Source organism: Nothoprocta perdicaria, unplaced genomic scaffold (genome assembly GCF_003342845.1).
Source record: "Nothoprocta perdicaria isolate Ctin4 unplaced genomic scaffold, notPer1 scaffold_270, whole genome shotgun sequence".
Classification (NCBI taxonomy): Eukaryota; Metazoa; Chordata; class Aves; order Tinamiformes; family Tinamidae; genus Nothoprocta; species Nothoprocta perdicaria.
This window is the reverse complement of record NW_020455500.1, coordinates 610,957-634,986: the sequence shown is the minus strand read 5'-3', so window position 1 is coordinate 634,986 and position 24,030 is coordinate 610,957. Positions and strand designations below refer to the sequence as shown.

General features: G+C 55.4%; 2 protein-coding genes across 2 annotated transcripts in view; one reads left to right on the top strand and one right to left on the bottom strand.

Moving 5' to 3' along the window:
• The window catches only part of LOC112948659 (sestrin-3-like), a 3,908-nt gene extending 730 nt beyond the window's left edge, over positions 1–3,178 (top strand). Inside the window, exons 2-9 of the mRNA XM_026040920.1 lie at positions 850–1,053; positions 1,155–1,337; positions 1,425–1,661; positions 1,732–1,843; positions 1,958–2,076; positions 2,385–2,575; positions 2,691–2,835; positions 2,909–3,178. Coding sequence (XP_025896705.1) covers positions 850–1,053; positions 1,155–1,337; positions 1,425–1,661; positions 1,732–1,843; positions 1,958–2,076; positions 2,385–2,575; positions 2,691–2,835; positions 2,909–2,998 — 1,281 coding nt within the window. The 3' untranslated portion in view covers positions 2,999–3,178. The remainder of the gene's footprint in view (positions 1–849; positions 1,054–1,154; positions 1,338–1,424; positions 1,662–1,731; positions 1,844–1,957; positions 2,077–2,384; positions 2,576–2,690; positions 2,836–2,908) is intronic.
• Positions 3,179–6,460: 3,282 nt separating this feature from the next.
• Positions 6,461–24,005, bottom strand: FOXO4 (forkhead box O4). The gene is made up of 3 exons (XM_026040913.1): positions 23,832–24,005; positions 14,327–15,568; positions 6,461–10,401 (listed from the first exon to the last, which is right to left on the bottom strand). Exons 1-2 carry the CDS (start codon positions 23,892–23,894, stop codon positions 14,345–14,347), a joined length of 1,287 nt encoding a protein of 428 aa, XP_025896698.1. The 5' UTR covers positions 23,895–24,005; the 3' UTR covers positions 6,461–10,401; positions 14,327–14,344.
• Positions 24,006–24,030: the final 25 nt, after the last annotated feature.

The following is a 24,030-nucleotide window of genomic DNA, read 5'->3' as shown; positions in this document are numbered from 1 at the left end:
CCCCTTTGTGCGGGATGCGGGAGGCGCCGAGCCTCCATCACTGCCAATCAAACTTGTTTTTCTCTCTCCGCTTGCACTGCCCGCGCCGCGCACCGGGGGCGCTGCCGCCGCCGCCGCCCGCACAATGGGGCTCCGGTTACCGGCCACGGGCACCGGCACCGCGGCCAGCGCTGCGGAGCAGGATGCCCGAGCACCTCCCGCTGCCGCTGCCACCGCCGCGGCCTCGGCCGCCCCGCGCGCCCGGGCCGGGGGCTGCGGGGGGACACTGGGCTTCAGCACCGTCCCCTGGGGCTGGGGCTTCACTGGGGCCTGGGGCTCCCAAGGCTCCCGTTGACCCCCGGGCCCCCCGACTCTCCCCGGTTCGCCCGGGGCTCCATGTGAGGCCGCTCCAGCGACAGAGGCCCCGTTGGGTGCTCTGGCTGCAGAGTGAGGGCAGGGAGACATGGAGGCCCCAAAACCATTGGGGGTCCCAGTGTCTCGGTGCCAGGTCCACGGTGCCACTGCGGTGTCCCAGACCGGCGGCTGATATGCAGAGCTATCCCTGCCACCCCCTGTGCCACTGTCGCCCCTGGTGCCACTGTCACTCCGGGCACCACTGTCAGCCCGGGCACCACTGTCAGCCCGGGCACCACTGCCAGCCCCCATTCTGGCCCTTGGCCGCTGCGTCCCCATGCCGGGAGCAGCACTGGACCACGCTCCAGGTGCCAGGCAGCACCGGGAGGGCAAAACCCCGCTGGTCTCAAGGGTCCCTTTACCCCATTGTGGCTGCGGCGGCCTGGATGCCCCCCGTTCCTGGCCGGAGCGAGGCGAGGGGCCGGGCGGGCGCTGAGCGCGGCGTCCTGCCCGCAGGTGGTGAAGGTGCCGGGCAGCGAGCCCGAGCGGCCCCACTTCCTCTTCGTGAAGGCGCTGGCGAGCCGGGGGCGGCTGGAGGCCGTCACGCAGCAGATGGGCTACCACCCGCAGTACCTCGACAGCTTCCTCAAGACCCAGCACTACCTGCTGCACATGGACGGGCCGCTGCCCTTCGCCTGCCGCCACTACATCGCCATCATGGTGAGCGCCGCGCGGCCGCCGCGGGCTCCTGGCGGCACCGCGCGCTCGGGTCCGCGCGCCCTTCCTTGCGGAGGGCGCTCAGGGCCCCGGCGCTCCCGCAGGCGGCCGCCCGGCACCGCTGCCGCTACCTGGTGAACCTGCACGTGCTGCAGTTCCTGCGGGCGGGCGGCGAGCCGCAGTGGCTGCGCGGCCTCGACTTCATCCCGCCCAAGCTGCGCAACCTCAGCGAGATCAACAAGATCCTGGCGCACCGGCCCTGGCTGGTCACCAAGGAGCACATCGAGGTAGCGGTGCCGCGGAGGGCCCGGCGGCGGCGGGGCGGGCGCCCGCCCGCGGCCCCCGCTGCATCGCCGGCCCCTCTCGCCCCTCAGAAGCTGCTGAAGATCAGCGAGTGGAGCTGGTCGCTGGCGGAGCTGGTGCATGCGGTGGTGCTGCTCGCGCACTGCCACGCGCTCGCCAGCTTCGTCTTCGGCTGCGGCTGCGAGCCCGAGGAGGCGCCGGGCGGCCGGGGCCCGCTGCAGCCGCTCTCGCCCGGCAGCCAGTGCTTCTGCGAGGCGGCCGGCGGCCTCGGCTGCGCCCAGGAGCTGCTGCGCGGCGGCCGCAAGCGGGTGAGCCCCGGGGACGCGGCACCGGCCGCGGCCCTGGCACGCTATGGTGCTCACCCGCCTTTCCCAACAGTCCCTAGACTCCTGCATGGAGCTGGATTCGCTCCGCGAGCGGATGCAGCGGATCCACGTGGAGACTGAGGGCAGGGAGGAGACGCGGCCGCCGCAGCAGGAGCGGGAGGAAGGTGAGGGGCTGCCAGGGAGGGGGCTGCCCAGGCCAGCGGGCCGCTCCAAGGAGGCCCTGCGGGCACCGGAGCGACGTCTTCGCTGGCCCCAGCGCGTCCTCTCCTCCCCCGCAGACCTCGACGGCGAAGCCACCCGCGCCACCAACCTCGCCTGCTACCTGCAGGACCCCGACTTCGGCTACCAGGACTTCGCCCGGCGCGACGAGGAGCAGGCGCAGGTATTCCGGGTCCAGGTGAGGTTCCTGCTCTGCCGGGGGCATGAATGTGCAGGCCGCTCTTCCTGGTGGGAAGCGGCCGGTGGCGGGAGCACCCTCGGAAAGGGGATCTATCCAAATGCATCAGGGACAGGGGGAGCATCAACCTGCCCTCGAGGACTTGTCTTCATTGCCTCCACGTCCAGGCCAGGCTTGGGGCAGCGCAGAGGCTCCAGTTATCCCAAAGCGCCCATGCTGGGGGCTCCGTGGTGTCCGTTGGAGCTGAGCTCTTCACGGTCCCCACCGGCTGCTCCTTGCCACGGTGACAACCTCGCTGCGCCCCACAGGATTACTCCTGGGAGGACCACGGCTTCTCGCTGGTGAACCGGCTCTACTCCGACATCGGGCACCTCCTGGACGAGAAGTTTCGCCGGGTGGGCGGCCTGCAGAGCAGCGCCATGGCCAAGCGGCAGGGCTGCGAGCCCTCCGTCTTCAAGCGCGGCATCTGGAACTACATCCACTGCATGTTCGGCATCAGGTAGGGAACCCGCCGGGCGCCGCGGGGCTCCGCGGAGGCAGGACCTGGTCCCCTCCATGGAGCACGAGGTGCGCGGAGGGCGGCGCGGGCGCCGAGCATCCCGCCGCTCCCGCAGGTATGACGACTACGACTACGCCGAAGTGAATCATCTCCTGGAGCGGATGCTCAAAGTTTACATTAAAACCGTCACCTGCTACCCGGAGAAGACCAACCCGGAGATGTTCGACAGGTTCTGGAAGCAGTTCAAGCACAGCGAAAAGGTAGGCGGCCCCGGAGGCGGGCCGGGGGCGGCGGGGCCGGCGGCAGCGCCCACGCGGGTGCCCTGTCCCGCAGGTGCACGTGAACCTGCTCATCCTGGAGGCCAGGATGCAGGCGGAGCTGCTCTACGCGCTGCAGGCCATCACCCAGTACATGGTGGCGTAGGCGGCGGGGCCGGGCCGCGCGCCGCCGCGGCCTCGCTCCGCGCCCTTCCCTCCACCGTCTCGTTCCCTTTCTGTTATTATTTTTGTTCCGTTTCCTTTCGTCGTTGTTTCTTTCCTCCTGGTGGGGAGCGCCCCGCGGCCCCCCTCAACGTGCAATGACCAAACTGTGAGGCGAGGCCGCGCGGCCGCCGCCGCCTCACGGCATCGCGGCCAGGGCCGCGCGCGTCCCCACGTGCCAAACCCCCCGCGGCGGCTCCAAACTGTGAAGCTCCGGCCAGCCGGGGACCCCCGCGCTCCCCCCTTGCCCCGCTGCTCCGTCCCGGTGCCGGGAGGTGGACGAGGAAGGGCCGGGGCGCCCCGGCGCGAGGGCGGCCGTCCCGGCCTGGCGCACGCTGCTTCAGTCGAGCTGTTTACTGCGTAAATGTACGGGGACAGAGAAAAACCTTGTGTATGGAAGCTACAGAAAAGAAAAAAAAGCCTATTTTTGCTATAAATATATTATGTTTGACACGGAGGCGTGCTTGCTCGCTGGCGGTGGGGTGGGGGACAGGCTTGTGTGGATTGGGCAGGGTGACCGCAGCGCTCGGAGCGCTCCGGCTGCTCCCGGCGGGAAATGCAGGGAGGTTCCCAAGGGGCTGTGGGACTCCGGTGAGGAAGAGGAGGGCGCTGGAGGAAGGCGCTGGCCTCTCTCCTGATGGGTGCTGGAGAAAGGAGCATTTCCTTCACCTGGGCTGCAACCCAGGGGCCGGACACACTGTGAGCAGCACCATGGCAGGGACGAGGTGCTGCTGTAATGTCACCCATCCCAATCTTGGGATAGGGAGCAGCAGGGAAGCAACCCGCTCCGCCGCGGGCAGAGCCAGCCCCGCAGCCCCTTTGCAGCAGCAGCTCCAGGGAAGGGCGGCGCTGGCAGCCAGGGCGCTGCAGCAGCCTCCAGGCTTTCCCGCAGCTCTTCCCGCGGGAGCGGGGCCACCAGGACCGGTGGCCCGGAGGACGGCGCGAGGGGCTGGCAGCGGTGCAGGCAGGTGGCACGAGAGCTCCTTGCAAGAGCCGAGCCGCTCCCAGCCGTACGGTGGGAGAAGGGCTGTGGGCTCCGCGCTGCAGGGATTGCTCCGTGTGCAGCACCACCGAGGGAGCCTGTCCCACCAGGACCCTCCGGAGCGGCTCTCGGAGCAGGCAGGGGCCACCCCAGTTCATGGACGTGCAGCCCCGCTCACCAGCTCTCCTCCGTGTTGCTCTTGCCACCGTGTCACACGTGTCCCCATCACTGGTGGCGCAGGAAGGACGTTCACCAACACGCAGCGTGTTGTTCCGGGCAGGAGCGAGGCAGGAATGCTGGGAAGCAGCTTCTGCACTGCCTCCGGATACTCCTGCTCCGCAGCCAGCTCTTCCCCAGGCCAAAACATTTATGGAGACAACTCGGGAGAGGCAAGAGGTCACCCAAGCCCGGCCTAGCCCCAAGCCCGCACTGGAGTGACCTGGTTAGGACGGGGCGCAGCAGGACACAAAGCCACTGGGGCAGATGGTGGCAGCCGAGTTGAAGGCGGCCCTGATCCCACCGCGGGTCCCCGCTCGGGCCCTGCCTGCGCTCTGACCCCTAACGATGGTCAAGTCTCAGAGGCCACAGCCCAAACCGGCATCTGCACCGTAGCGGCTGCCGTGGGGAAAGAACCCGTCCCCATGCAATTGCCCCAAGTTTGGAATGTGTCTGCTCTGCTCTGTTCAACAAGTGCTATATTCACCAATCCATGTTGTTTTCCCTTCTGTATGTCCAGGCAGAGCCAAGTAGCTTCCTGGGAACAGATGTGGGGTAGACGGGTCCCCTGAGGATCTCCTCCTAATCCTCAATATTTGGAGACTGGCTTAAATCTTGAAGCAGGAGGCTTAAGATCCCTCCCAGAGTCATTTGCAGTCAAGTGTTTTAACAGTATTATTTTTCAGGGGCATTCCTTACCAGGGCAACATTGAATGTAAAATACATAGGCCTTTGAATGCAAGTTCCTGGCCACGACATACTGTGGTAATTTAGCACGGAAGAATTTCTCCTCATTATTTTTAAAAGCATCCCCATTTTGATTCCACCAACCTGAGCAGGTACAAGGAGGAGATGCTCCAGATCTTCCGCAAGCTGCTTCACCTTGGGAGCAAGTGTCAGCAGGTGCTCATGGACAGGATGCCTGCAAGACCAGGACCTGCATCTTTATGTACCAAGAGGTAACTGGGAGAACCGGGAGAATCACAGACTGGTTGAGGTTGGAAGGGACCTTTGGAGATCATCCAGCCCAACCCCTGCTCCATCAGGGACACAAGGCCATCTGAATGCAGCTGTGCCCGGAGAACCGCGGCACTACCTGCACCCGGGCCTAGAGGGGCAAGAAATGAAGTTCAGGGTGATGCCAGAGCAGCCCTTCAACGAGGGCTTCAATTCAGCAGTGCCACTTTCACAGCCTGGCCACCCCACGGGTCCCTACGTGGCCGCAGCAAGAGGCCCTGCACTCGGAGCACCCCGGAGCCTCTTGTCCCCCTGTCCCCCTTCCATGCCCGGGCAGCGAAGGGGATTCCAGCAAGGCCAAGGCAAGAAGCCGAGGGCAAAGCCAGAGCCGGACGTCGCCGGCGGCACGGAACAAACGGCACGAGGCAGCGCAGAGGATTACAGGGTTTTATTTGTCAAACATTCCCCCCTAGTCTAGCACATTCTACAGTCTTGCTAGCACAGATGGTAACAAAGAGCCTGTAATGGTTCAGGAGTTAACACGGCTACCGAGAGCAAACAAAAGCAGAGATTTATTATGTGTAAAAAAAAGAAAAAAAAAAAGAAAAAAAGAAACAGAAAAACTTTGTGAGAAACGGGTGGAAGGGAGGGCGCGGTGGGAATGGGGTGGGAGCTACATGGGCCAGTGGTGCCTGCCCTGCACGCAGCAGACGTCTGCGCTAGCAGTGCAGACAGCGTCCCCGCCACCGCACCACGTGAGGACTCCACCATCCCAACGGCCGCGTTTTTCCCTATGGAATCCCCCCCACTGCCCTGGGAAGGCTCTTGCAGCAGCAGGAACCTTCTCCCGAGCGGCCGGAGCCTCCAAGGCACCTCGGGAGCCGCAGGGCCCCAGCTGCCGGCACCCCCTTGCACTGCCGCCCATGAGCGGCTCCGCGGCACAGCCACCGACACGGAACCACCAGCTCCTTCCTCTCCAGCTTCCGATGCCTCTTCTCCCCGTTTCACACCCTACGAGATGGGATTTTGCCCCCGCTGCTGATCATTTTGCATTGCCCACACACACATTGATGCAGGGGGGGTGAAGGGGCCGCTGATGATGCCCTTCCCGCGGGTCGGTGGTCCTGGGTATCCATGTGCTCCCACGTGCTTCCACATGGAGACATCTCCCAGGCCACCAGCATCACCTCCTACCTGCATTTCACCCATCATTACTTTAAGAACAACCAGTTTTGTCATTAGCCACACAGCCCAGGCAAACTCTAAGCCATCCCTGTTCACGCTCATGTCCCATAGCTCTTTTGGGATAACAGATCCCAACCTGCACACTATTGTGCTGACAATCCGGGACACCATTCCCAAGGCACTCCCGCCCGTGGCATCAGGCACAGGTTTCCTGGAGCAATGCTGGCCCTGGAGCATTTGAGTGTGGCTATAAATAAGCAACTAAGTAAGAAAACGAACCAATCATGATCTATATAAAAGCTTTCTAGGCATTTCCTTTGGAAAAGCTGATTAGTGCTACTTGCTTCTAGTATGAGCCTCCTTTATGAATACAGCCAGGTTCTGGAACGCTCCCACTGCCTTCATTCCTCTCCCTTACGGAGTGATTTGACGGCTGTTTCTAAAGCAGTGCAGCGTCGGGGATGCCACGTTCTTGGACACAGCGGCGAGCAGAACTCGGGGCTCCAAGAAACGTTGAGCACTGCAGGCTCCTGCAGAAGACGGGACGCAGGAAAAGGTGCTGGAGTCGTGAGGAGGGCCTGGGCGCGCGGTGAACCCCGGTGCAAACACCAGCAACCAGCCCTCCGGAGGCGGCTCCGCGCAGCCAAATACAGCGCCTCATCCTCGGGGATGAAGAAACTCCCGGCCAACGGGACAAGGGGGGCACCCGGCACCACCAAGGCCTCGTGTCGCAGCCCCTGCCGCTCATCCCAGGCACTTCGGCAGGTCCCAATTGCACCTTCCGTCCCCCTCCACGTGCCCAGGCACTCTCCAAATCCCAGCCTAACCTCCTGTTAAGAGCCCAGCAGCTCGCGAGGATGGGATCTGCCAGGGCAACTCGGAGCACAGAGCCACCCGGGCACCATCCTGCCGCCAGCAGCAAACGCTCGAGGAAAGCGAATAGAGAGGATAAGTGTTGAACAAGCCCTCACACAGGTGCATCCCTTCTGCAAGCAGCAGCCTGGGAACCTGGAAGTCTCTTGGGTCCTCGGAGGCAGTATCCCCGGCTAGAAAAACTCAAGGTTTGTGAGAATTATCTGAGAAGGGGCTGGAAAACGTCAAAGCTCTCTGCTTCCCTGCCCTCCATGACCGTGATTCCTGCTACCCCACCACCATGACCATGATTCCAGCTATCCCGCCACACCCAGCGCAGTCACAGCACCTACATCCACGGTTCATGGTGCCTTCCGAGAGCACCTCCCGTCTCCCGAACTCCCTCCTCAGCGCTAGTGCACGCAGGACTCCTGCCAGGGGTGCTCGGCACCCGGGAAGCCCCCAGAACAGCTCATGCTCTGTAAATCTGGCACTGGGAATAGGAAAAAACATAGGCACCTACTCCGTTCCTTCATAAAAGGGCAGCCCCCTATCAAGCCACGCTGGTGGTACCAACTCTGATGAACCCTGTTGCACCCAGGGCTGCAGCTCCTTCATTGGGAAGAGGCAGAGAAGACGCAGCAGCCAGGGGAGACAGTTCAGGAGACCCTGAAGCAGACACCTCTCATGCCGACTGACCATCCAGAAACGGCTCCCTGAGGATTTGCAGCTCTGAAGGCCTCACAACCAACACTGCCTTTACTGCTTGGGTTGTTTCCATGCCAAGAGGGTGCAGGGTGTCACACACGTGGGCATCGTGGCCTTGGATGCAAGTTCCAGTCAAGCTGTCACCTCGCTCTGTGTGCAATATAGGCTGCATTTTTGGACTGGGTGTTTGTGGAAAGGGGATCAATTTTTCTAATGAACTCATTGCAGTAAGAATGGGTGTTTATGGCTCAGATCTGCACGATTTGGGATCCCTGCAGAGCACCTGACATTTTTCGCCTTCCCCTCATCTCCCTCCAATGAAGTGCGGCCGGCCACACAGGCGGAGGGCGAGTTTGAAGCTCCCACCACGAGGTCTGCAATGAAGAGCGCCTCCAAAGCTGGAGGATCCAAGCTATGCAAAGGCTGTCGTGGCAGGACACGGCAGGAAAAGGCTCTTGCTTCAGGCAACCAGATTGACCATTTTTGCCCTGCTCTCCACCAAAATGAAGTGAAAATCAAGAAAAAGCTCCAAGCAGCCTAGGTGGTGCTGCTCGCTGCGGGATACCTGTGGATGGAAAGAGCCCAGAGACTCTCTGCCCGGCCAAGGTTCCTAGGACACCCCAAGAGCACCTCATCCCTCGGATCCGACCACCGCAAACACCAAGATGACGACAGGAACGTGCCAGCTGATGCCCCCAACCAGCTCGTGACTTCTCCCTTCCAGCACGCAAGGACGAAGGGACAGGGCAGAATCCCAGGCACATCCCTGGGTGCCTCTGCCAGGCTCTAGCTCACGAGCAGCAACAGAAACCCCAGCAAGAAAACAAGGAGCTGCAGAAACCCAAGAGCCAGCGACCCAACACACCCAACAGCGCCTAGACCCTGTGCGATCCGAACCCGCCACCTCCCTAGGGAATCCATGTCCGATGGCTCAGCTGCAGTGCAGCTACTTAAAGGATTAGCCGAGAACGAGCGCGCTGTTAATGATTAGCATTCCCTACCCTCGTGCTTCCCGGCCCAGGGAAGCGCCTCCGGAGCCCGGGTGGGATGCCCTGCCACACAGACCAGCGCTTTCCACCTATTTCGGGAAGAGCAGCTTTGCTCCATCTATCCTGCGGTGCCCTTCCCACTTTTCCAGTGACACCTTCCTCTCCTCGTCCCGCAATGCCCTAAGTCTGTCCCCTCCCATACTGTAGTGTTAGCCGGTATCAAGGGGACAGGTGCAGCAAACATGTTTTTATCCAATAATCTCATTTTCAATTAAAATATATAATATATATTTAAAAAGGTTTAGAAAAGCCTCTATGTAATTTGCAGCTACTTTTACATATAGATTACAATAATGTACAACCCTTCCCCAAGGTGGTTTTCAACTGCGGGGACCTGCCAATTCTTTCCCCTCAATCATACACATTATCCAACAGCAAATGTATTTGTTCCTAATATAGCTCTGAAAAAGACTCTGTCGCCTGTACCTTTCTCAGAGGGAGAGATGCCTAATATGCCTAATGGGGACACGCTTAACATTGGCTTCATAATTACTGTAGAAAGTTCCCAGATTAGTAAAAAAATATTTCATCTATAGAAAATGCCCTTCTGAAAAGCAACCAGGGCTCTGTTAAGGCCACACCCAGGCTTTCCCCGGCACTGCTGCAGCAGGACAGCTCGGAAACAAACCCAAGACCATGTTGTGATGCCCCCGAAATGGCTATTAGCACCCGCGCCCGCTTTGGAGCGGTCCGGTGCGTCGGGAAGGTGCTGAGGAGAGCACGGGGGCTGCTCCGAACGTGCTTCTGCTTCGGGGGGCTCTCTTGGCACGGTGAGGCGCTGGGCATCCTCCCGCCTGCTCGCGTGGGCACGGGGAGCCTTCCTCTCCACGGCCCTTGCTGCGGGGGACGCTGGGGAGCAGGGCAACCACCAGCTCGCCGCGGGCTTCCCTCCGTAAGCTCTTCCACGTCCTCTGCACATCGGTGGGATTCCAAGTGCACATCTGGTGGCTTAAGGAAAACGTCCAACTACTTCATCCCAGGGGGCAAGCCGAGCGAGGACCTGCCCGGCCGAGGCACTGGGGACTCCCTGCCACAGCAGGGACAGGACAGCCAGGGAGACACCCCTCCAACAAGCAACTCTTCACATGGGGAAACGCTATTGCCCGGCACAGAAAACTCTGGCCGGGGCTTTTACCAGGCCTCCTCTTTGGACACGGGTCTCCCCAGAACGTCCAAGGCAAGGTGAGGTTTGTAGGAAGAGATGTGGCACGTAGCAGGATTATTCCTTTTCAACTCTTCCTGTCGCAGCCAGGTGCGGGTTGCCCCCTTCTTCCCAGGTAGGCAGCCCCTTCTGCCCTAGGTGTGGTGTGCAGGGAAGCTGTATCCAACATGCTCCGTTCTTTTCTCTGCCGGGGTGGGAAGCGAAGTCAGAACCCGATGTTCAAAACCTGAAGGACACTAGGGAAAAGAAAACAAGGGAACGGTTAGATCTCAGCTTCAAGGGAAATCCTGGATAACCAGATAAGGGATTAATTACTATCAATCTGCCCCGTGCTCCTCAAAGGATGTCTTCGTCCAGGAGGGAACAAACATAGATCACAACAGACCTTGATTGATGGAAGTCAAGTGGAGGATGCAACTGCTCAGCTCCGAGCTCCAGAGAACAATTTAAACAGGAAGACAAAACAAAAGCACAAAGGTCAAAAGTAAGTACTCCTCCTATAAGCTGATGGCACTAACAAAGCGCTGCGAGATAAGCGGGTCTAAAGGAGGACTTGGCCAGCGCTAGCAGCACTGCAGGGAAGAGGAAAGTTGCTCTTCCTCCCAAGCAGCCGCCAACACCAACAGGTAGCAAAAAGACTATGGGGTTTTTAGAGACCACACGCTAGAAGAACGGTTTACATGATCAACCACTTAAAGAAATCCCTATCTACCTACACATAAGTAAATACTTCCAGATATCCTCCCCCCAAAGCTCAGGAGAAATCCCTTCTCAGGCCTTCTGCCTCCCTCTGGTCAGAGGCAGCTTACAGGGGCAAAGCAGCAGCTGCAACTCCTTCAAATAAGCCCTGGAAAAGGTCTAAGCAGATTTAAGACGCTGACATAAAACCTCTGCTGGGTGCCTATGATCTGCTTTGGAAACAGAATAGTGAGATAAATATAGGGCACCAACTTGGTTGCATCCAGCAATAGGACAAACGGACGTGAAGGGAAATGTGAAAAGCAGCCGGATGACGAGGAACGAGCCCTGAGCTAAACAACTTAAAAAACAACTTAACACCCTAACACAGGCTGCTCTGGGAAATGGTAATGGTTGAGGGGTTATTTGTTTTCTGGAAGTGCTGGGACCACAAGTAATTAGAGCAGAGCAAGGATGACACGGGGTCCAGAGTTGGTCAGCAAGGGATAAAGGGCTCTGCAGGCCGGGCAGCCTTGGGTCTAAGGGAGCATCTCAAGCACATTGTTCTCCTGGTGGAGGTCAGCTGAACGGATGGCCTTGGTACAAGGCCTGAAGTTCCAGGTACAAACGGCACCACGGCACGGGAGAGGCCATTCTGCTCCCTCGTATTCCTCCCTGGCGTGCAGCAGGGCTCATGGAAACACGGAAGGTGCAAATGAAATGATCAAACAGGAGGTCCCTGGGGTAGTCACCGGCTACCCACACTGTCCTCCCGACTAGTAAGGGGGCACTTAGGGTGCATAAAGAAGGTCCCACGTGTTGCCCAAGGTTTGCACAACACACACACACCCCACAGCCAGACTCACCTGGGGCTACGCTGCCTTCTCCCCATCCCTTTGCTCACTGGGGTCCCTAAATCTCACTCTGCTGCCCCAACATCCAGTGCTTGAACTAGCGCCCGACAGGCTGGCAGCTCCCTCGAGCACGGCACAGCTTTTGTTCTAAAAGATCTTCTCTTGCCTGCTAAGGGAAATACTTCCCCAGCTCCACATTCACTGCAGCTACTCAAACCAGAGCACCAGCACCAACGTTTAATAACGCTTAGCGTTACACCCAAAAATCAGCTTGGAAGGTTACAGACTAAGCTAGCAGAGGACGACTCGGAAAGGTGGCTTTAATTTAATGAAAATGTACAGGAATTTTTGTCTGTGCGAGTTTAGTTTCCTAAGGAGGATGCGAAAGGAAGGCGCCTGCCATCCTGCAGCAGCAGGGATGGTCACGCTCTTCCCGAGCGATGATTTTCCAGACATGGGGTCTAATAACTCATCACAGGAACTGCTTCAGACAGAGCTGAGATGACACCACCTTGACATCTTCACAGATGCTTATGCCTGCAGTTCATTGGGTTTTTCATAACTTCTAAATTTGATTCAGCTTTTCTCCCAGTTTTCCCAATAGAAATATTTTTCCATTTCTCTCCTCTTTCTGAGAATCCCAGCCACCTCTGTCCCAGACACAGGCTACACGGGAACAGCTTTGCTTTGGGAGAAACATTCCCTCCCATCCACCTCAGGGATTCCAGTACACAGATAAAACTCCAGAGCTTCATAAAACACAAAAGGCAAAGATAATCCAAGGACAGAAAAACAAGACTTAAAAAAAAAAGCATGTATTGAGCAGGGTCACCGTCACTTCTTGGGTGCAAAACTGCTTAAAACTGTTTGAGGAACTGTAGGAGTTGCACTTTCTGTCGATAAACCATCACGTTTCAGAACTTTCTGCTGATAAACCATCGCGTTTCAGAACTTTTTCCAGCTCTCCTTTACTAGTGAGCACGTTTCTAGCACACACATTTCCTGTTAAGAACTTCATCTTCTCCCCCAAACAGATGAATTATAGCAACGTTTTTACCAGCATTAGGTACTCTGATAAGCATTCCTCCAGCTTCTCCATTTTATATGCTTAAAATATAAGAATATATACACACCCCCCTGGAATTCTACAGGCAGGGGTCTTATGCATACAACCCAGGGAATCAATGCACCTGGGACCACAGGACATTACACAGCATCCAAACATTAGAAAACAAGACCATGGAAAATACCTGACCCCCTAGAATGAAGGCATTCCCGGGGAGGATGCCCGAGCCAGCGCAGGATGCAGATTCACACGAGCTCAGAACAGCGTCCCGGGGAAACGGCGCTGAAAAGCCACAGTCCCTGCCGCTAACCTCGGCCTCGACGCAGATGAAGAGCACTGATGTCAACAGAAACTGTCTTTGAAACCAAAACTGAATTTCCATACCCAACCTGACGTGAAGATATTCAGCTCAAGACAGCTATTCAGTAACCCAACGAGACCACAGGCAAAAAGGACGAGAATGTAAGATGCTCCATGAGGAAACAGGGAAAGTCTGACAGATTCTCCCTCTCTTTCTACTCTTTACTCAAGAGTGAAATTGTAAGCACTGTGTGCAAATTTGGATGGAATCAGTCAGAGACAAATTGTGTTAAAAGAAACAATCTAGGACAGTGCACCAATGCACTGGCAGCACTTCAGGAGCAACGTGCTCAGAGCACCACGAGCTCTAAGGACAGCATTTCACTTTGTCTAGACCCTGCACACTCCTCTAGGATGGCTGCACCAAGGCAGAACAGAAACACATTTAGCTTAATATTCAATATTCAGCATGTCCAATAGCAATAGACATCCCAGGAAAATTTAAGTTGGAAGGAACTTTCAGATTTCACCTAACCCAACTCCTACTCAAGTCTGGACCACCTTCCAGCTGCTCAGGTGTCTTGGAAAGAGGATGGAGCTTAAGTACATGAATATTTATCAATATTTCCTCAGCCTCTATCATTTTTTCCTGCACCCGAGGCAGAAGCTGCAGTTTGCCCTCATTTCTGCTCAGCTGGATGGTATTATTGCTTGAATTTGCAACACTAAAAAAATATCATAAATGTCTCCTAAACAAGAAATACTCTTGGTAAGGCTTCCACTTTCCAATGTGCCGCTGTCCATAAAAGAAATTGCCCATTTGCTGTTAGCTGTTAGCTACCTGAGCTACCTGAGTGTAAAACACGCCGCCAATTCCATTTCTCCAGTTCTTTGACTGCCTCGACACATAACAAGGTACAGATGGTTGTTTATTTACCTGTTTACAAGGGTGTCAACCCTTAAAGAAGGCATTTTTACCTCTGGCTCTCCTATACACTATTTACCAAGCCAATTCTAGAAAGCTTTGTGTAAATATGAAAGATTAGTGAAGAGAGAGCTTTGCCCTTAGTAAGTTAAATCCATGAACCTTGGTTTAGCATTTTCTCCTTCTAAGATGTCACAACGCACTCGGAAACGTTTTACGCAGAAAGTACCCACACTTCCAAAGAGGTACCTTTATTTCACTAATGTGGTTGGACCCAGAAATCTTCTCAGACAGGGCAGCTCCTGCTATAGAGCAGAATTTTACTTAACTAGACCTACCTTTTTGTGCTCCTGAAGTTAACTTGGTACCCAGGTATGGTTGGAGGCCTGTGAGGTGCTGGGATAGCTGGGAGTAGATAGAATGGGTTCGAAATTAAAGTCCAGTCCTTCTCCATCCATGAGGTCACTGTTGATTATGTAATCCATATCACATTCAAGGTTCTCCATGTACATGTCAATGTCCAGGTCAGTGGGCAGCCTGTCCTGGTTCAATCCCACAGAAACAGGGCTAACAGAAGAAAGAAGCGGTGGGGTGCCCAGCTGGACTGACTGGGCAGCTGCTGCAGAAACTGGAGCCTTCAAACTGGCCATGCTGGCAGTGTTCTGAGGAGAGGCTACCATGGGAAGTGTTGATGGCAAAACACTGGCACCAACTGGCTCTGCCTGTTGCTCCGCAGGCTTTCCTCGGGGATTACCTGGGCTCATCTTACTCTGGCCAGCTTGCCCACCTAGAAGCAGGAGAGTTCGGTTGCTCATCCTGCTACCAGTCTGTGGGAGAACCGGGTCCACCTGAGTCATCAGAACATCCCTCGGAGGCGGAGAGCTGGGTGTCAGAAGAGCTTCCAAGGTCTGCGGGCCAGAGAAGTGGCTGACGGGGCTCTGCAGCGAGATGTCGACGGGGTTGAACAGGGAATTGCCAAAAGTGGCCGTCTGACCAGCTGCGTTTGGGCTCCGCAAGGAAAAGCTGGAATCTCTCTGGATGGGACCACTCGAGGCAGACTGCTGCGTTGAGAGCACAGCCGAGCTGGGGGACATCAGATTCAACCCATCAATGAGCTCAAGCTCCTCGGTCACGGTTGGTGGAACGTTGCTGGACGCGCTGGAGTACACCAGAGAGGGGAGCAGCTCTTCGTCATGGAGGTCATCCTGCTCGGTCAGGATAGGAGAAAGCCTGGCACTGATGGTGCTCGCATTGGAACTGGTTCGAGGCCGGAAAGTGTTCCACACATCAGAGTCCTCGTTACTCCTTGAGGACGGGCTCCCAGGCCACTTGGGGAATTGGGAGCCGGGACTGTCAGCGGTGGCTTCTGAAGTGGACTGTAGAGAAGCCTTCTTTTTGGATGCTTTGCCTCTGACTTTCGCAAGTTTGCTGCTGTTGTCCATGGAGGCAGCTCTTCTTCTTGGTGCTTTTCCGCTTTTACCACCTTCAGGATTGAGCATCCACCAAGAACTCTTGCCTGTGGCTTCATTATGAACTTTAATGAACTTGCTGTGCAGGGACAGGTTATGTCTAATAGAGTTCTGAAAATAAATACAAAATAAGAGGACTTAACATCATACTTCCCACATTAATATAAAGGTATTAAGACACTACCTAGAGAAGAAAACTGTCACAAAGATCTACCCATACAAAACCTGCTGGTTCACCTTGGAAATGCTTGTCAGCATCAGCAAGGAGTGCAATGTCTCTCTGCAGAAGTAGCAAGGGTGAAGATATCAACGCAACTACCAGCCTCCCATTACCATCTTCATTCCCAGAAGACAAAAAGAAGAAACACTGTGGAGCAGGAGCCCTGGCAAGCCTGGAAGCTGCCGGCCTCCCTCTCCAAGGAGGCAACGTGTTCCTGTGTGCATCTCCAGCGGGGGCAGATGTTCAAGCAGATACCGCACTCCCACACTGCACATGCCACTCGGCCTCTCCCACCTTTCCACTTGGCAGGGCACATATTCCTGGCCCTTTCCATTCCTCCCCTCCTTCTTCTCTTTTGCTTTGCTACAAATTGCAGGCTGACACATCTATAAGCCGCTACCAAAGCAAATTTGTGGCCTGCAGATTTGCTGATAACCCCCCCAGTCCGTTACAACCAGCAAGCAATAATCACAAGTCCCCCTTGAGATGTGCGTGGTGGTTTGTTTAATATTTGCATCTGATTTGTGCAGATGGTCAAACCACACATAGTTAAAGGTGCTGCACTGGTAGCGCAAGGATCCAAGAATATCTGCTATTCATATAGCATTATATTCATATAGCATTTATATTCATACAGACTGAGCAGGCTACAGCAGTCGGCAGCCTTTGTGCACGGGATCTGAATTTGGAACCAAGTGAACTGCTTTTATCACCCTTTTCCACCACCTCTCCACAGAGTTCTTTCCTGCCTGGTGCTTTCCTTTTCCCCACCCTTTTCCTCTTTGACAAGTCCTTACTGGGCTAATTTTGTCCATCTCGCCAAAAGTGCTGTCCTAAAACGAAGCAGACGTAGATAAACAACAGCGGGAAAGGGGAGAGTTGTCACGGAAAAGGACGGACACGTGAGGGCGGTTCTGCCTTCGCTCTCCATTGAATCTTTCGCTGACGAGGTCTTGGAAAAGAGCGTGTGGCTGCTTGGGATGAGTATTAAAAGGATTCGGGGCTCTTGCTCAGAGCCCCACTAGGGTTTCTGTGAGGGTCAAACCGGTGTCCATGTCCTTGGGCAGCCCCATGGCTCGAGTTCTTCACTGCAATAGCTACACAGCATGTCTGCCTGCCCCCGAATTTATTTTTCTCCTTCAAATTACAAGAAAAATAATTCAGACTGGTGCTCATCTCCTGAGAAAGCTGCTGCTTTGATTGGCAAAGATTTATCCCTCCCCTAGGAGGATGTTGATGCCAAATAGAGGCTGTTGCGGCAGCGGAAGAACAAACATGAAGTGCTCCCACATTCCTCATTCATTCTTCCAAAAGGGATCTGAAATTTGATCCATCGGGAAGGGCTCTGATACCCACAGCGTAAGCTGGGAGTTGCACAACCACCGAGTTCTCCCTTTACTGAACCTGGATTTTAAACCAATAGGTTCATAATTGTAGACTATTTTCTGCTAGTTATCACTTATGGATACAGCCAGGTTTTAGGTCCCCGTTGCGAGTGGCAGTGCAGGCCTTTCGGTGGCCCTGAAATCCAAAGAAAAGGGACTCTCACTTCTGGCCCTGTAAAGGGAAATTTCAGTAACTAGTTTTCTCGTCTTTTGGCTGAAAAGAAGCTTGAAACGAGACATCTCGAAATCAAGCTGGCATTCCCAGTAACACAGATAGGAGAAGCTGGTACCTTTTACACCGCAGAGTCTCAAAGTGTTTTTATGCGTTTCTGTTCAAGTGACATAATGGCCAATACCTGCAGAAACTGGTAATTGCTGCAGCTCCCCTTCCTTCCTCATCTCCTAAGCCTACCTCCCACTAACACAAGCATTTGTTCCATTATAACCCGGTTCAGAGAGCTAAACCAGCCCCAAAGTGGCCCTATCCCCTCCTTGAAAATCACTTTTTTCCTGCCTGCTTTGACATATGGAACTTGCTCCCAGGGCGCTCAGCCCCCAAGAGGGAAGTAGGGACGAGAACATCTGGCATTGGCAGAGGAATGATCAAAAAGTAGGAAGTTTGGGGGAGCGTAGGGGACTCAAGTGACTCTCAGCACCGGGAAGGGCCCCCGGCGCCGCAGGGCACAGCAGGAAGGCTCCTCTACCCCCAGCTTTCCCACCTTAGCGCCCAGCTCTGCAGCACTAAAGGGCATCTGCTGCAGTGAGCTAAACCACCTTGCGTACAGGGGGCACTCTCAAACCTCCCAGTGAGCGGGAACGGGGCTAAAATAACGGTGCCAGCGCCGAGCTGACAGCAGGGGAAGTGACAGAGCCGAGTCGTCCCGGCAACCCTGACGTATTTCCTTGCTCCACGTTAGGCAACCCGAGCTGCAAGCCCAGGTGAAGCTTTTCACACGCCCGCCTGGGATGCACTGCGCTGCTGCGCCTCGGCAGCGCTCACACTTTAGCTCTGCGACATCTGCCACCCTAAGGAAGTGTTTAGAAGGAAGGAGGTCCCATTCCAGCCCCTCAGGAGCCCCTCGGCAAGGGACGGTGTGGGGACGGGGCTGCTGCCTCTTCAGACCCTGTCTCGGAGGTTCTGGAGGCCAAGTTGTTCCTCGGAGCTTACTGCAGGGTTTGTGGCATGCCAAGCCCGCAATGCAAAAACACCAGCCCGGGTCTGTCGCGGATCAAAGATGATTCCTATAAACCACATCCAGGCAAAACGGTGATGAAATTCATGGCAGATATTATGCAAAACTGAAGCTGCGCTGGAAACATTCACTCACATTCACCCGAGCCCGGCTCCGCGTGCAGAAGACGGGACACACGGCAGCACCAGAGCAGCGTGTCCGGCACTTCCACAAACCACCTCCTCATTCCCAAATAGCTACCACAGCCTTGCAGCTTCTTTGACAGGAATCTCCCAGCCCTCTTTAATGGAGACAATGGCTCCTTCTCGTTGCAAGGGGCTGGTTTCAGCAAGTAGGTGCTGGACCCCACACAACTTGGGCACGGAAAGATCTCCAGTTGAAGGATCAGCCACAGGAGCTGGCAGCACAACCGGACAACCAGCTCGGCCCTTGCAGGCAATCCAAGACACTGAAATCCCTGCAGCGAAGCCGAGCACTTCACGTCCAGGCCAGCACCAGCGGGAGCCTCTCCAGACACCTACGCGCAGAGGCCCCAGCTTACCGACCATAAAACTGCTGGTTTTCTCTTGGTGCAGCTGCCATCCCGGAAAACCGTGCCTGTGTCCATCTGAATTTTCACAAGCCAACACCACGGAAAACATCAAGCTCCTATGACAGACCACGGAAGCACCAGGATTCTCAACAAAACACCTCCCTGGCATGAATGATAGAAAACACCAGAAAATTCCAACGTACAATCCCGGCTGCTCCCTCTCATGCGCTCCCGCTGCCTCGGAGCGGCAACAAACCCGCTCGCATCCCGGCGCGGGGCCTGTTCCAGCGCCAGGTCTCTAATTGTGCTCAATTATCATCCGCGCTGGCATCCTCGGGAGGCTGTGAGGAGGCCGCCCCGCCTCGCACATTTGCCAGTGCCTGTCTCGGCGCTCACCCCGCCACTTTGATCCAAAAAACCCTTTTTTTTTTTTTCCAGGAAAAACGTCTTCGCTGCAGAGATTTTTGCAAAGTTGCACTGGACTTTGCAAAAACTGCACTAAATTCAGTGCAACTTCCCTCCTCTTGCAGGAGGCAGGCACCGCGCTGGGGACACACAAAGCTGCAGCTTATCAAGAACGTTTTCCTTTCTGCAATCTCTGCATCCAAGGAGAGTTCAAAAAAAAAAAAAAAAAAAATCCCAGTTCTTTAAATAGAAAGACTGCAGCCGTTTGCCAGTTTGCTAAAACATGCAAGTGCAAACACCAAAAGCTACTGGCTTGGGCAGAGCAGAGCAAACCTGCTGGAACAAGTCACACCAGCACCACGCGAGGAAGGGCCTTCACTGAGAAATGCCTGAAAAATTCAGCCCCAAACGCGCTGCCAGGGCACGGGGAAGGGCAGCAGTAAAACCCTGGGGTGGTTTGTCTTGCATTGCACGGGCCAGGTAGCTTTTCACCAAAAGGGAGCACTGGGAACACTTGCACTTCAAATAATGTGTATACTTGCTCTCTGACATGCTTATATGGGGCAGTGCACCTGGAGGGGTCGACGAGGGCTCGTGTCACTTGAGATAACGAGGTGAGAACCTGTGATGGTTGATAAACTAAAAATGGGGAGTAAGGGTGTAAGAAAGCCAAAAGCAGGATAGAATGACTTCAGCTTTACATTTCCTCTGGCTTTATGCATTTGGAGCCTGAAGTTGGCTTTGTCTTGGGGAGCAAAGACAAAACCATCTCCAGTATCTTCTCAAACCAGCATCTTGAAACTACAATTACCCAAAGCCCAAAGGGAACCTGTGAAAAGCCTTTACAATAATAGACACTTGTTTCTACAAAAAAGGCTTTTTTGTGAAGTACAAGGAGCTCCTGCTGCTGCTTTGGGCCTTCACTTGCCCACGCTAAGGCGCAATCTTTACAAGTCTTAGCCAAAGATCTGAGATGTGCAGAGCCCAGTGCAGATGAGCAAGTAGCCAATGCGGTTATTCTAGGAACTGACCATTACTTTTTGAAGATGCGCCCTCAAAACAGGCAGCAGCTGATTGCCCAGTGGTCAACGAGCAAAGAAATGATCAACTTCATCTTTACTAAGGGAAGTCTTCGTTTAATTTCAGATCCACTGAGCTGGAACTCATTTGCAAGGCATAAGGACAACCAAGCTGATCCTACCAGCCCCAGCACAGTGAGAAGGGTCTAAGAACATGAATTAGTCCTGCTTGGGTCTTCCGGGATGGCCATAGCAGGAGCTACCACTTGAAGATGATGCAGCTCTGTGTGCTCTGCCAGAAGGTCCCTTGTCACTTCCAGGAGGTGCCCAGGGACCTTCGTAGCCAGTGCTATGGTTGGGAAGCCAGGGAAGCTGCTCTGATCTTACACAGAACTGCAGGCTACACGGGAGGAACTGCCAGAGACGCGGCCCAGCTCTCCTGACCCCAGCAGCCGTTGTCACCTACAGACAACGTGTGTGTAGCTCAGGGATGTTCTTGAGCAAAACAGCAGTGAGAGCCACCTCGTAGACAACAGCCCCGTGTCACAAGCAGAGCACCCATGGGATCCCAGTTAGCAGCACGTACTCGAGTTAAAGCGAACGCCAAGTATCCGAATGCAGGGATGGCAGCTACACCACCCACACTGTCCTCCTGATGCTGTCCTCCAGAGTCGCTGCATGTGCAACATAAAGGGAAAGGGGTGAGTTTTGCTGAGGTGAAACATCTCTGGTAGGCAGAACGGACGATTTACAAGTCATTAAATTCCTTTAAAGATAAAGCAAGCAGTTTGGGGACAGCGTGGCACATGCCACAGGGAAAGACCAGCCCTGAAGAGCACGCAGGGTCACAGGGAGCTTGCTCACGCTCTTGGAACCAAGGCGTTTGGAAGCAGGGCACACAAACTGCTTCCAAAGGGTTTATGCCCTTTGGCCAAATACAGCAGAGCTTTATTCCAAAACCTTAACACCTTCCTCCCCCAAACAATCCAAAAGCCAGGGAAAAAATATCCTCTTATCCACAGAGCAGCTTGCAGGGCGCCGAGGAGCGGATTATGAAGAAGTCCAGGGCTGAACTCCTGCTGGGCTGGGACACTTCTGCCTCTCCACCCAGCTAATTCTCAACAGCAGCTGAGAGGTAGCAGGGAGCAGGTAGACTGCACAGCCAGCAGAACTGCCACTGTGCAGAGCACTTTAGCCCGTTCAAGAACGGCAAACAGCACCTTCCTCGAAAACACAGGTTTTCCGGAATTCACAAGGTCACACCCTTACAGTTTAACAGTTGCATTTCCCTCAATTGTACCCTGCAGTGAAACAGCTGTCATTTTCAAGTAACGACGACTTTATGCATTTTATATTCACAAAAGGGGACAAAGTTCCTTTAGTTTTCGATTTAAACCTCTATTAGAGCTACCCCAACACAGGCAGGGCAGACCAGCACGGTGCTGCACAGCAGTACAGAGCTGTAGGAGCTGCAGATCATCTTCAGCACCTTTCGACAAGGGCAACTACTAAGTTTGCTCAGCCCACAGAACGAAACGACTTGACTTACTCAACACCTTTTAAACTGCACATTTCTCACCCATTATAATCTCATGCACCTTAGCGCAAATCCCTTTAAAAATATTATTCACAAAAATAATATTTACCACAAGCAAATGAGAAGGCTTCATGAATGACAAGTGGACCGGAAAGGCAGGGAAGGAAGAAAACGGGAGCACAGGGAGTTCCTTTTGCTTCCCTGGACACAGTTGCTTAGCTAGCACTGTACCACCTATACACAAAAGCGGACTTGGACAAGATTTAAAAATATAAAATGAGTTTTTAGGGGAGTTTCCCCATGTCTTTAAATAGCTTAAGTCGTATTTCCACCCCTAGTTTTCTGCTTTCACCACCTGAAAGCCAAAATACGACAAAATAACAGTGCTAGAGTAGGGTCCTCTCATGCTTATGCAGAGAATTCCTCTCTCTGCCTCCCTACAGATTAAATACATGCTGAAATCCTAACGTAAAGCCAAAGAGACAACTTCATATTAAGGACTATAACAAAAAACTGTTGTGCTGAATCAAGTCCATCTATACTAGCATCCAGTGATACCTCACTAAACTCCTCGAGCTTCCCAAAGGATATCTTGGGACCCATTTAAGATGCCGTGCTGAACCTTGGTCTGTTACCTACCCCCAGAGCCAGGTCCTGCAGCACATCCCAGAGTCCCAGTCCCCGCTTAACTCCACGTGCCAGCTCCACCAAGCCAGGATGCAGAGGACTTGATCATTCATATCCATAACAACCAAGAAGTCAGAAAAAGAGGACACAAAAGAGCATTCCTGCCGCAAACCCAGCGCTGCCAAAGCAGATCCACATTCCTGGAGAGAAAACACACTAATGTGACGAGCTGTTTGAAAAAAACAGCACAGCTCCACGCAGCAGCAGGACCAGCAGAGCTTGCCTTCGCCTGCGGAGGCACAAACTGCCTGCCAGCAAGACCATCAATCCTGCTGGAAGAAAGACAAATATACACGAGCACCGTCCCAGCCCTTGTTAAAGGGAATTCAACCGGCATAAAGCAGGAGAACAAAAAATGCATAGCTGATTTTAGTGAAACCACTTGCTCTCTCTAGGAACCTACGGTGAGCTGCACAAGCGAGCAGGGTGAAGGGTTTTATGGGAACCAGTACCAGCCTAACTGGGACAGCGACACCCCTCTCACACGCTCCTATCTTCTCCCGAGCAAACACCAGCATTCAAACAACTGCTCCGAGCGCCGCGCCAAACAGGAGAATCTGACAGAGAAAACAATCCATTCGCTCTAAAACCCCAGCTTTGTAAGCCGTCTTGCTGCATGGCCAAGCAGCCCTCGGTTGCGGGCCATGGAATGCCCATCCGGAGCCGCGGGAATCCCGAACCGCACGGGCTGGAGCTGCCGCCGCGCGCGGAGCTGCAAACACGGGCAGCGAAGTGCCGGGGTAATTCCAGGCCGCAGCAGCAGGTCACACGCTTGAGATTCCAGGCGCTCTGGCACCCGCTCTGCTGCATCACGGCAGCACAAGGGACTGTTTCACAAGGCAGTTCTCGCGTCTCCCTTTCTGGGCGCTCGAGCTCGCTTGGCTAAACAGAGCGGGACGCCCGGCGGCCACCTGCAGAACGGGAAAGGAAGGGAGCTCCCACACCGGAGCACGTGCCTGGCGCCGGAGCGACAGCGGGGAGCATTCGGAGAGCCCGGCCAGCACATCACCACGGCCACTCTCGCTGCTCCCGACCCCGGCCAGGATTCCCAGCTGCTCCATATGGGTGCTCACAGGGACGCAGCACCCCTTGTGCACAGAGGCGCCCGAAGCCAGGAGCGCCACCCATGATCTTTATTCCTCCAGGGCTTCAGCGGCTGCTAAAGAGCCGCAGCACTGCATGCAAAAGCCCTGCACCCACACGTGCCGTTGCGCGGCGGCGCCGAGCTCCGGAGCCCCTGCTCCTGTTGTGGCGGAGCTGACGGGACACGGCACCAACCAGGAGCTGCGTGTTGCGGCGAGGCCGCCCGTGGCACCGGGCACCAGCGCAGAGGGCACCGGGCCGCAGCCTTCGGGCCCCCCTCCCCAGGGCCACCTCCCGCCGGGTCCCCCCGCACCTTCCAGCCGGCGGAGCTGTTGCTGTCGCCCTTGTCCTTGAAGTAGGGCACGGAGCGGACCATCCACTCGTAGATCTGCGCCAGCGTGAGCCGCTTCTCCGGGGCGCTCTCGATGGCCTGGCTGATGAGCTCCGCGTACGACTGGTTGCCCCAGGCGTTGCGCCGGGAGCCGCCCTTCCGCGCCGCGGCCGCGCGCGCC